Source organism: Syngnathus floridae, chromosome 22, assembly GCF_059516105.1.
Source record: "Syngnathus floridae isolate MCC-2025c chromosome 22, RoL_Sflo_1.0, whole genome shotgun sequence".
In the NCBI taxonomy this organism is placed as follows: domain Eukaryota; kingdom Metazoa; phylum Chordata; class Actinopteri; order Syngnathiformes; family Syngnathidae; genus Syngnathus; species Syngnathus floridae.
Window position 1 is genome coordinate 3,960,238 of NC_142434.1, and position 10,605 is coordinate 3,970,842.

General features: G+C 43.7%; 2 protein-coding genes across 2 annotated transcripts; one reads left to right on the forward strand and one right to left on the reverse strand.

Moving 5' to 3' along the window:
• Window positions 1-106: 106 nt before the first annotated feature.
• pik3cg (phosphatidylinositol-4,5-bisphosphate 3-kinase, catalytic subunit gamma) lies at window positions 107-6,418 on the reverse strand. Its single transcript, XM_088366328.1, has 24 exons — window positions 6,239-6,418; window positions 5,518-5,737; window positions 5,283-5,454; window positions 4,964-5,226; window positions 4,802-4,888; window positions 4,628-4,728; window positions 4,395-4,564; window positions 4,123-4,310; window positions 3,944-4,051; window positions 3,791-3,869; window positions 3,308-3,722; window positions 3,145-3,243; window positions 2,948-3,083; window positions 2,542-2,607; window positions 2,316-2,459; window positions 2,176-2,257; window positions 2,014-2,117; window positions 1,803-1,949; window positions 1,625-1,715; window positions 1,434-1,564; window positions 1,140-1,251; window positions 918-1,075; window positions 772-853; window positions 107-672 (listed from the first exon to the last, which is right to left on the reverse strand). Exons 2-24 carry the CDS (start codon window positions 5,728-5,730, stop codon window positions 473-475), a joined length of 3,348 nt encoding a protein of 1,115 aa, XP_088222454.1. The 5' UTR covers window positions 5,731-5,737; window positions 6,239-6,418; the 3' UTR covers window positions 107-472.
• A 451-nt stretch (window positions 6,419-6,869) lies between these two features.
• On the forward strand, window positions 6,870-10,591 carry LOC148379294 (HMG box-containing protein 1-like). The gene is made up of 13 exons (XM_088366447.1): window positions 6,870-6,936; window positions 7,616-7,711; window positions 7,780-7,860; window positions 7,927-8,101; window positions 8,174-8,243; window positions 8,328-8,439; window positions 8,538-8,629; window positions 8,719-8,875; window positions 8,942-9,086; window positions 9,150-9,268; window positions 9,342-9,522; window positions 9,584-9,725; window positions 9,795-10,591. The coding sequence occupies exons 1-13, from the start codon at window positions 6,894-6,896 to the stop codon at window positions 9,813-9,815; spliced, it is 1,434 nt and encodes a 477-aa protein (XP_088222573.1). The 5' UTR covers window positions 6,870-6,893; the 3' UTR covers window positions 9,816-10,591.
• The last annotated feature ends 14 nt before the right edge of the window (window positions 10,592-10,605 follow it).

A 10,605-nucleotide genomic window follows, 5' to 3' on the forward strand; every position in this document is an offset into this window, starting at 1 on the left:
GGCCAGTCTTATGTCACAGTGCGCCCTCTTGTGGTCAGATTCTACTATACTAATAAAGCAATATGAAAACACGGACATGAAAAGATCAAAACAAAGGACAAATAACTAAAATTGAAAAGGGTTTTAATTAACAATTTATTTTACTATTTTAATGCAGGTGAGGCTCTGCCTCCCCGACTGCATGTCCCTGAGAGAGCCCATGTAAGTAAATATATTTTTCAAACATATTTTAAAGCATTTTTGAACCAAACAAACAATCTAATACTGTACTACAACAAGTGCTGTGTGTTGTAAACACCACTAGAGGGCAGTAACGCCTAAGAATGGAGTTCAATAGGTAGTTGTTGAACGAGAAAGGCTTCACGTAAAAAGCTGAAAAACCCAATAAAATTTAAATCACTAAAAAAAAAAACAGCAAGTAGTTTACCATGTCAATGTTGTTTTTAGAATCATCTTGCCTCATTTTTCCTCCTCATGTGGAGCGTTTCTCCACCCCCTGCTTGATCCCCAGCACCAGGTGAACAAACCAGTTTATCTGCACCATCCAGCCTTTCTCCCGGCAAATCTCAATCTGGTCCAGAAGGTGGCGCTGCGCGTCGTCCTCGCTACGGCCGACTGTGAGCGCTTCGCGGATGTACTCGATGTCCTCCTTGCTGGTCAGCTGGGGCATGCCTATTAGGAAATTACATTTCAACTCATTTTAGCATACTATACTGCCCTCTAGTGGCCAACACAGCACAATGAAGCTTATTGAATCGAAGCATTCTGCACCTGTCATCAGCATCATGGAGAAGAGGATGATGAGCAGGTTGGTGTGGTGGCGAAGAGCCAGGTAAGCTTTCACGCATACATCCTGATCCCCAAATGAAAGGAGCATGAAATAAGTGCACAAATGTGAGAACTTGCGGCTGAAGCACCTGGAATTTCTGGAAGTGGGGGCTGCTTTTCTTTCCCGACGTTCCCATGACATACAGGAAGTCCGGCGTGAGGACAAAGGGAACCCACTCCTTACTGATTCCCATGAAGCTCTTGTAGTTCCCCAAGATGTGACCAAAGTCGATATGGAAGAGATTCCCTGCCCCCAAAAAAATATTCTCATGGATATGTTTGGTTTGAAAGTCAAAGTTGAACGTGGTTACCAGATTCAGTGATCATGATGTTGTCATTGTGGCGGTCGCCTATGCCCAGGACGTAGGTGGCCACACAGTAACCGCCACAGGAATACAAAAACCTCTCCACGGCTTGTTGAAACTAGAAAAACAACTTTGCGTAAGATTGTAATTCATAAAACACGGCGGGTCTAAAAGTAGATTGTGTGACAGGAAACCACCGAAGCTCACGGCCGCTTCCTGTCTATCGTTTTTGCGACTTCCTTTTAACAGTGAGAGGCAAACATGAACAAAATTTGGCCTTATAAAAAAAAAAAATCATACTTTGTCTTCGCCCACACATTTATCCCGCAGCCACTGATTCAGGATTTCATCTTTGAAAGCTCCGGTGCTTCCGACGACGCTCTGCTGGATGTTAGCGATGGTGGTGGCGTCCTTCACGATTTCTATCATCCCTGAGAGAAAATTTGGGGGATGAAACATGGAATGAAATCAATCATGGAATTATGACGGACCTATCCTGTTCCCGGTAGAGATGCAGCCGTAAGGCAGCAGGCACAGGTCCAGAGACTCGGTCTCCCAGATGGACTGCATGATCAGCAGAATCTGGCGGGGAACAAAAAACTTAGCACACACAAAAAATTGACAAAAAAAAAAGGGGGGGGGGGGGGGGGAGAGAGGACTGTCCGCCACCTGCAGGATGAGCATATCCTGCCTGAGGTCATCCCCATGCTTGAAGATGATACCAATGGGGTCCTTGGACAAGGTCGTGGGGTCAGCCCTTTCAAACTGTAGCCACAACGGCTTCTTCTTGGACGCCATCACTTTGCACTGCTCGATCTGAATAAAAAAAAAAACGAGTCAGGAATCCCATGTGAGTCTCGACAGCGTACGTCTCCGTTACCAGCAGGCGTCCGGCTCTGAGTCCGGGATCATAAGGAACCCTGAAACCTTGCGGAAGACCGGATGACTGCAGTGTCCCCAGCTTCTGACGCATCTGACCCACCACTGCAAAACACACTCTTGCTAAATTCCCAACACTCTCAGCAACATTTTGAAAACCAACCTTGTGTGGTGACGTCATATTTGTCCGGGGACATGGTCTTGATCTCTCGGGTGACTTTCTGCAGAGCCTCGGTCACCTCCACCTAGAATAAAGACGCGATTAATTAATCAGTGGTGTGTTTGTGAAGAATATTTGCGCACCTGCTTGCCGAAATCCTGCAGCATGGCCTCGCCGCACCCTCGCAGGTAGGCCTCCAGGAGGACCGCAAACCTCTGCTGGTAATGTTTGGATTGGGCGATTTCGCTGCGGAGGAACCAGAAGAGGAAATGGCCGATACGCTTGCTCTGAAAGGCAAAAATAGACACGGTGCCATTGTTTTTTTTTTTACCTGTAGATGATATATGATGTATTTTTCATCCTGCTTACCCGAAGAGCTCTTTTGAGTAGAAATCTGACAAGGGCGCTATCATGATATGGCTCAAACTTGACCGCCTGCACACAAACACACTGCTTATGGAAGACCACAACTGCCAAAATCCCCAAAATAAATAAAAGTGAAAATAAAAAAGAATAGAAAAAAAATATTTGACAATTTTAATTTAAAAAATATATGAAGATTTGAAATAAATAAATTATAATGCAAAATAAAAGTAAAAATAAAAAAACTTTAAATATTAAGATTAACAAATGGCAAAAGAAATTTGGAAATAAAAACATATATATAATTGAATATAATTTATACATATTTTATTTTTTAAATCATATTTTTCAGTCTTTTTTTCATTTATTTTCTTTAAAAGAAAATTAAGGAAGCACTTGGCAGTAAACAAACCTGAACAAGCTGCAGAAGGTATCGCAGCACGTCATCATCCTCCAGCGTCTCCAACTTCCTCACGGCCATGGAGCGAACTTGAGCGTCAGAGTAGTGGCAGTCCAGCAGCTGCATGGCCAAGCCGACGTCCAAAACGCTGCCGTGGATCAAAAGTGATCGTGAGAAACCAAGTGACAAATATTAACGACGCTTCTTACCTGCTGTCCCATGTGGTGCAGCACTCCAACAGGCGGTGCATCGCCAGGACGTCTTCTTGTTTCCCCCACCTGACTGACGACAGCAGCTTTGGATAGGCCCTGACAGGGTTAAAAGACGGGTGTGAAGACTTTTTCAATCCACTACTGTTTGCAATCCAAGTACCTGGGGTCACGTATACAATCGTGTCGGAAATGCCAGAGCAGCTCTTTGTCTTCAGGACTCAACGGATGCAGGGGGTCGGTCGCCACGATGGCGGCAAACTGTTTCTTCAGGTGGTTGGGCATCTCCCTTTGACCTCGCTCGTGTCCGTCGGCGCCGTCCCGACTGGGCTCGCGGCTTTTGGGAAGCACCACGGGGTAGCAGTACGTATCCAGTAAGATGGCGACGGCCATGGAGGAAACCTTATCCGGGTTGGTGGCTGACGTCAGCTTGTCGGCGTTGATGCTGCTGCTGCTGCTCTCCTCGCTCTTCTCTGGCATTTTCCACATGTGCAGGACGAACTCGCCCTGGCGTAGCAGCGAGCGGTGGTCGATCAGCAGGAGGTTGACGTAGTACAAGAGCCGGCTCTTGGTCTTGCCTTGATGGACGGCAGCGGGTGAGGATCGCTTCGGGAGGGTTCGGTGGCGGAATTTCAGACGGGCTTACCGTCGTGACTTCCGGATGTGTTCTCCTGGTAGGAAGAACCTTTGGAGGATGGAGGCTGGGGTTGTTTACTGCACACAACCTGGAATGAAAATATGATGGAAGTGAAAATATGGAATACAGACGGACCATATTAAAATTATTGAAATAGATTACCTGGAGGTTGAGACGAGAACCTTTGGGCAGGTCCTTGATTTTAATGTTAAACTCTAACCAGCAGTTCCATATCACTTCTTCATTGAAGGCTTTGGGAGTCGTCCGCTCCTTAAGTACAAAAATGATGTTTATAAATTGAATTTTTAGATCTCTGTTTTAAAAAAAAAATGTTTTTCCACCTGGGCAAGAAGTTGTTGACTGTGAAAGATGCTGGCCTCAATGTAGACCACAAAGTCGGGAATTTTGGGAAGAGTCGGAATGTCGATTCCCAGAATCTTCACCCGGAATTTTCTGTTACAATCCCACATGGAGACGGTGAACACTCGCTCGTGGTCCTTCTCGTCGATGGTCAGCTGCTCGTGCGTGCCTGGGAAAACACCCAAAATGACAAAAATTGACCCTCACTAAAAAAAAATATATATTTTTTTTTTAAATCGAGGACTGTGAAGACCTGCGACACCAGTGCAATCGTCCACTTGGGCCCAGTTCTCTTCACGAACCAGATCCTGTTCAGGGTCTGGCAGGGTCTCCAAAGCCAAGTGGATCTCCTCAGCATTCTTCAGACACTGACGGATCCAGTTGAAGTTGTGCAGCGGGTTCTCGCCATACAAATACTCCTCCCTGCTCAAAAGCAAACCAGACTATCTCATCCCATCCCGAGTCGATTGGCGATTTTGAACAAACCTGCCGCACACCCGTAGCACAAAATCCGTCTCGGAGGAGCTGTCGGGGATGCCCAGCAAGCCTCTTTTATTTGCCATTTTGGAGAAGAAGCTGGACAAAACCTAAACGGGACGGACAAGGATGTGAGACATGGAGAAGCAAATCGAGACGATGAAGCGGAACGCTTGGCAACACCTGCGCTGGGGTATCCTCGATGGACACCTTGATGGTGTGACTGGCTGAGTGGATGTGGATCACCACCAGGATGTGGCCATTGGTGACCTGAGAGGATGAAAAGAGCCGCCCAAGAACAGAAATTAATTTTTTGTGGCTCTCAGAGTCAGAAATTCAACAGACCTTTCCCAAAAGATGCTCCGGCAACACCTTGTGTGTCACCCACGGGTCCATGGAGTAAAGCTTAGTGTCGCGTCCCGACAACTCGATGCGTCTCGGCGTCAGCAACTTCCTGCGGGTAAACTCCAGCTCGTCATCGTGTACGTTGCTGACGTCGGTGACGTCGTAGCCGATCAGGTAGTTGAGGAAGCGCTGGTACTGGAGGGTCTGGTCCGAGGGCTGCGGACGAGGGACCATCTTGATCCGGCCGACGTCCTTCTTCAAAGCTTTGGAGAAAAAAAATTAAAACCTACGTGGTTTCATCATTAGGAATCAAACAAACCTCTCCAGTAGCGAACGCAGTCCAGCGTCTGGAAAACTTGGTGTTTGTCGTAGATCTCACACGTGTTGCCTTTCTTCTGGTAGAGCAGTATGCAATGGTCTGGAGAAAACCTTTGGTAGAATTCCGGACACAGGTTGGAGGTCACTGCATTGAGCCAAACCTGAGCCTTCACCTGGGAGGAGAGAATTTTAAAATCACCTTAAGTTGAGTGGATGATTAAATAAGAATGAGCAACCTGTTCCACTGTCCAGTTTCCGGCAACTTCTAGTTGCAGCGAGTCAGGGGCGTCGTCACCCTGTGTGGGTGTCGGGAGGATGAACTCCACGGCGACGTGATCCATGGAAGCGCAGGAGGACGACGTGATGGCTTTCCTTCGTCTCCGCCGACTGTTGTCCTCTCGTAACACTACTCGCTCTTCCTGACTCGACTGAATGGGCTGCTCCTCCATCGCCTAGCTTGAGGAGCGATAAAATGTGACATTCATTTTGAGTGGAATCATTTTTCATATTTTCTACAACCCAGACTTAAATCCATTTGGAAAAGCTGGTGGACAAAAGATCTGCAAAGGAAGTGCATTGCTCTAACAATTTGAAACTTTTGGAGCATTTAAGCAATGAAGCAAAATATAAATAGGCACCAAAGTGTCTTAAAGCAACAGGAAACAAAAATTTAAAAGCTTCTATAGCCATTTTATATTATTATTTAAATAAACAGGATGTAATGACTGGGGGGGTTGTTTTTTCCCCAAAAAACAGGAAGCTTGTGTGAATGCAATACTACACAAAACGACACGTTTGTTTTACCTTACACATAGTTTTGACAAATTTGTCAAATTAATATATCACAAAATAACTCATTGAGAAAATATTGAGAGAAGACGGCACGACTTAAGGGGAAGCGGCAAGCAAGAAAGCTATAACGGTACAAGTGGCAGAAAGTTTCGAAGGAAAACTCACCAAGAAATGCAAAGGGAGCAAATAACCCAAGATTCGGCATTAAAATGAGGCAAATAGTGAACATTACTGTACAAAAAAAAAAAAATGTTGTAAAAGATTCAACAACGTTTTCTCGCTGCCGGTGTAAAGTGGTGATTTGCTAAATTTGCCCGACAAGTTAGCAACATCCTGTGACTCCTTCAAAATAAAAGGCAAGTCGGAAACACAATAATTCTGCTGATTAGTGTTTATCTTTGCTGCCATCTCGCGGTTAAATTAAGTAGCTTCAGTGTTTTTTTTCTTTTCAAGTTTATATATCAAACTAAACTTAACAAATACAGACTAGACCTTCATGTATAACTAAATTGGTTCATTAAAACTCAAACCTATTTATTAAATTCCAACCTAACAATTTTATTGATTGGTTCCAATAACGAAAATGAAAGTTAGAACTACTGCAATCAAATCGATAAATACTTGGATACTGATTAATAAACAGTTTTATTTGCTCTATTCAATGACAATAAAGGCGTTCTATCGTCGTTTTTAATCTTTCATTTCTTATCTTTTATCTTGATTTAAAAATGCAGGGCCGTCTGCAAATAAACAGACCAATGATGATGCTGCTAGCTTTTGATTGACAACAGGTTGGACCAATAGGATCGGCGAGGATGATATGTTTATACCAACCTACTTTTCCGTACAAGGCCACTGTTTAGGTGAGTAAAGAAAAAAGTTTAATAAAACTTTTCCGCGTTTTAATTCGTCGTGTTCGACAAGCGACCACACCAATGTACTGAGTATGCTTTAAACTTTAAAAATACGAGACAAGATCGAGATGACGAGGCCTGTCCTTTTCATAAATACGAGCTCCGCAGCTCGGTCGCTCTTAAAGCTTCATTGTTGACGTTAGTTGTTTTTGTTGAAACGGCCCTTTTCCCTAAACTCACTCGACGTATTTATTATATTTATTCACTTTTTCTCAACACAGACATCGTTTTTCATACGAATATATATAATTCCTCGACATTTTTCTCGCGTTCGTCGACGGAAATCCTAATTTTTAATCGCACTTTCATGCCATGACCGATCAAACTGCTTCTTGTGCTTATGTCTCCTAAATATGACTTTTCATAACACATCGTCTGAATAAATAGTTATAACAACATTATTACAACTACTCTTTCGTTATTTGTTGCCGTCATTCACAGCGTTGAATGAATGGGTCGTTACGCGCATGCGCGGACGCTCTCGAAGTTTATAAACAAGAGCCTGTCACATGATAACCATATTGTGCAACAGTTTTGGAGGCGGGTTAAAAAAAATAAAGAATAAAAACTAGAAATAGTGTGTTTTTGTCTGTGTGATATTCGCATTTCTAATCACATACTATTTCAGTTGACATGATGATGTGGGAGGTGGTGATCCCCAAAGGCCTGTCAAGTGGTAACCTCAAACAATTCAAGGAAACCGAGCCCCACTGCGAATGCACAGGTATTCGCCATCTCCGTGGCAACGGTCAGACATCTATTAATCAGCACTCGTTTTTTTTCCACTCACAGAAGAGATTGTAGAAGTGGATCAGGACCAACCACATGACTCCTCACCTACCCCAAAGAGTGATATGGAATTAACAGAATATGGTAAATAACATTAATAATGACTTTAAAAGACATAAAGACACAAAGATCCTTCTGCTTTTTCTTCAGCTGATCTTCCAAGCCTGGAGGAGGCTCCAGAAGAGAAAGAGATGACAGCGATTTATCAAATTGAGGCGGGCACGGGGTGTCATGGGAGGTCTGGTGACACCCGCTGGTTGACCCAGCTGGCTCACATCGCCACCGGGCCTCAGAGCCCCCTGCTACAGGATTCTCCCCACAGCAGGTAGAATCACACATCTACATTTAAGATCAAGCAAAAGTACTTCACTAATACATCTGGGTTTGGTATTTTCAGTTCCTCTACTGCCCGAAGTGATTTACATTCATACGCCCGGCCCCCCCTTACGAGCGCCAGCAGAGGCAGGGTACAGCAAAGCCACCATGGATGAAGCGAGGGAGCCACTTCAGAGTCGCTTTGTTGCATGATGTTTTTTTTTATGTTTGCACAGACGAGCAGCGAATGCAGCTCGGCCGTGTCCACCAGATCTTCGCTGTCTGACGACGAAGACACGGCCTGGAGCGTCTCCTGGCCTGCCACTGCTTGGCATTGCTTTCTTAAAGGTACACGCGCAAATATTTAAATGCATTTAATTTGAAAAAAATTCAAATGATGTGGTACTTTTATTTGTATTTTCTCTGAAGCTGTTTTGTGTGTGCAGGTACTCACCTGCGTTTCCACAGTGGCGGCAATGTCGAGTGGCGCAAAGTTGAGGACCTTCAGTCTGACCTTGAGGAACAGTCCAAGTTGGCGGTATTATATAAAAAAAAAAAATAATAATAATAAACATCCAAGTATGAGCAATTTGCATAGCGGACTAAAAAAAAAAAACAATTTTGCAGAGTTACGGCTGTGAGGGTTTGCAGCTTGTGGCACACTCCGAAAACGTCTTGTCTGGTCAGGCCATCTTACAGCTGACCTTTGACCCCGGCGCTTTTGGACACAGCTTGTTAACTGCACGCTGTGAACTCGACCATCCGTTCTACGTTAAAAACAAAGGTAAGACGTACGAGAGAGGACTCGCCCATAACAACCTGCATTTTTTAAAAACATTTTTTTAATCAGGTTGGTCGTCATTCTACCCGAGCTTGACCGTGGTACGCTACGGGATAGCCGGCTACGAAATGGAGCTCGGCGACGTTTGCCTTCCTCCGGGTCACAGAGATGCCGAACATACAGATGACTCGCTTGTCTTTGACACATTTAAAAGGTATTTCAAAGTTCAACATACACGTATGATCGAGACGATCATTTTTTTCTGCGTTTTCCGCAGTTACGATTTCACACCACTGGACTCTTCCGCCGTTTACCTGCTGAGCAGCATGGCTCGACGGCGATATGCCTCCCAGTCCAGCGGGGGCGCCATTTCCCCACACCGAGACACATTACAAGGTTTGGCATTTTTTTCATTGACAACACTATAAAAAAAAGAATAGTGAAGAAAAAGCTTGTTCAAATCCAACAGACGCCGACACACCCAGCCGCTCCCGCTGTCCTCACCGCAAGCCAATCAAAAGCCAAAATGTCCGCCAACCAGGAAGTAGCCAAGTCACACCCAAGTGTAAGCGGCCAATGAATGCATTCATGCTGTTCGCCAAGAAATTCCGGGTGCAGTACACGCAGATGCACCCGGGCAAGGATAACAGGTTGGTGTGCATCGCCGCCGCGGTATTGCGCAATAGTTTTAAACACGTGCGTGCGTTTCAGAGCCATCAGCGTGCTTCTCGGCGAGCGCTGGAAGAAAATGCGGACCGAAGAACGTCGGGTGTTTACCTTACAGGCCAAAGCTCTCGCCGATGAGCAGAAGAGGCTCGACCCGGATTGTTGGAAACGCAAACGCACCGATTATGTGAGGACACACATAAATCTCCGAAATTATTTCTTCATGATTTTAATAAATGCTTTTTTTTGTCAACAGGTTATTTCCGGCGACAAGTAAAAAAAAAAATGCTACAGGACGACATGCGAGTTTTATTTTTTTGGGGGACTCATCCACATTTTAAAAATCAAATCAGAGACGAAATTTTGCTCACTTTTCCGGCTTCTAATTGGTGCTATGATAGCTTTCGTGCTGAGGATTAAAAGGTAAATAAATCGGGATGGCTACATTATTATTTCGCAATAAGCTTGAAGCAGGTTCCCCCCCATTTATAAATGCATATTTTAATGTTTATGTGAATTTATTTTAACTGCAACATAAATTGTAAATTTACACTTAGCTTGCTTATTAATGTACTTTATGTAAATATTGTATACACTCGTTATTAAAATGTGCATGCCAACTTAATTTAGATTTCACTAATAATCAGGTCAACATTCATAAAAATGTGTCACCGATATAATGTACTGTATGTGCCATAATTGAATAATACAAATATATTTTTATCAAATATTTTAAGATCATCACATATAAATGTGTTGAGGCATCATAATTAGATTTTTTTTATTTCGGTGCATTTGAATCGATTTAGTATAAAATGTAAGAATGGAGAAGGTGCAGCGTTAAAGAAATATCGCATTATTTTACACAGTCTGTATTATTTACGACATTTATTTATGATGCACTGTATACACTTTATCATGTGTGACTGCGACATTATAATGACAAATATTTTTCATAACTTTTACGTTTGTGGATTATTTACTGCTCTTTTCTGCCATTTGTTGACAATGCAATATAAAGTTTGAAAAATAATAAAACACTTTAAAGCTTTATTTGTCTTTAATCG

Bases quoted from the DNA above. Each gene is read 5' to 3' on its own strand.
- pik3cg (XM_088366328.1), bottom strand. From the start codon at position 5,730: ATGGAGGAGCAGCCCATTCAGTCGAGTCAGGAAGAGCGAGTAGTGTTA. The intron at 4,052-4,122 runs GTGGAAAAACAT...TTTGTACTTAAG, and splicing joins GTCAACAACTTCTTGCCCAG to GAGCGGACGACTCCCAAAGC. The intron at 1,716-1,802 runs GTGGCGGACAGT...GTTCCCCGCCAG, and splicing joins AGGATATGCTCATCCTGCAG to ATTCTGCTGATCATGCAGTC.
- LOC148379294 (XM_088366447.1), top strand. From the start codon at position 6,894: ATGTTTATACCAACCTACTTTTCCGTACAAGGCCACTGTTTAG. The intron at 8,440-8,537 runs GTACACGCGCAA...TTGTGTGTGCAG, and splicing joins TTGGCATTGCTTTCTTAAAG to GTACTCACCTGCGTTTCCAC. The intron at 9,523-9,583 runs GTTGGTGTGCAT...CGTGCGTTTCAG, and splicing joins CACCCGGGCAAGGATAACAG to AGCCATCAGCGTGCTTCTCG.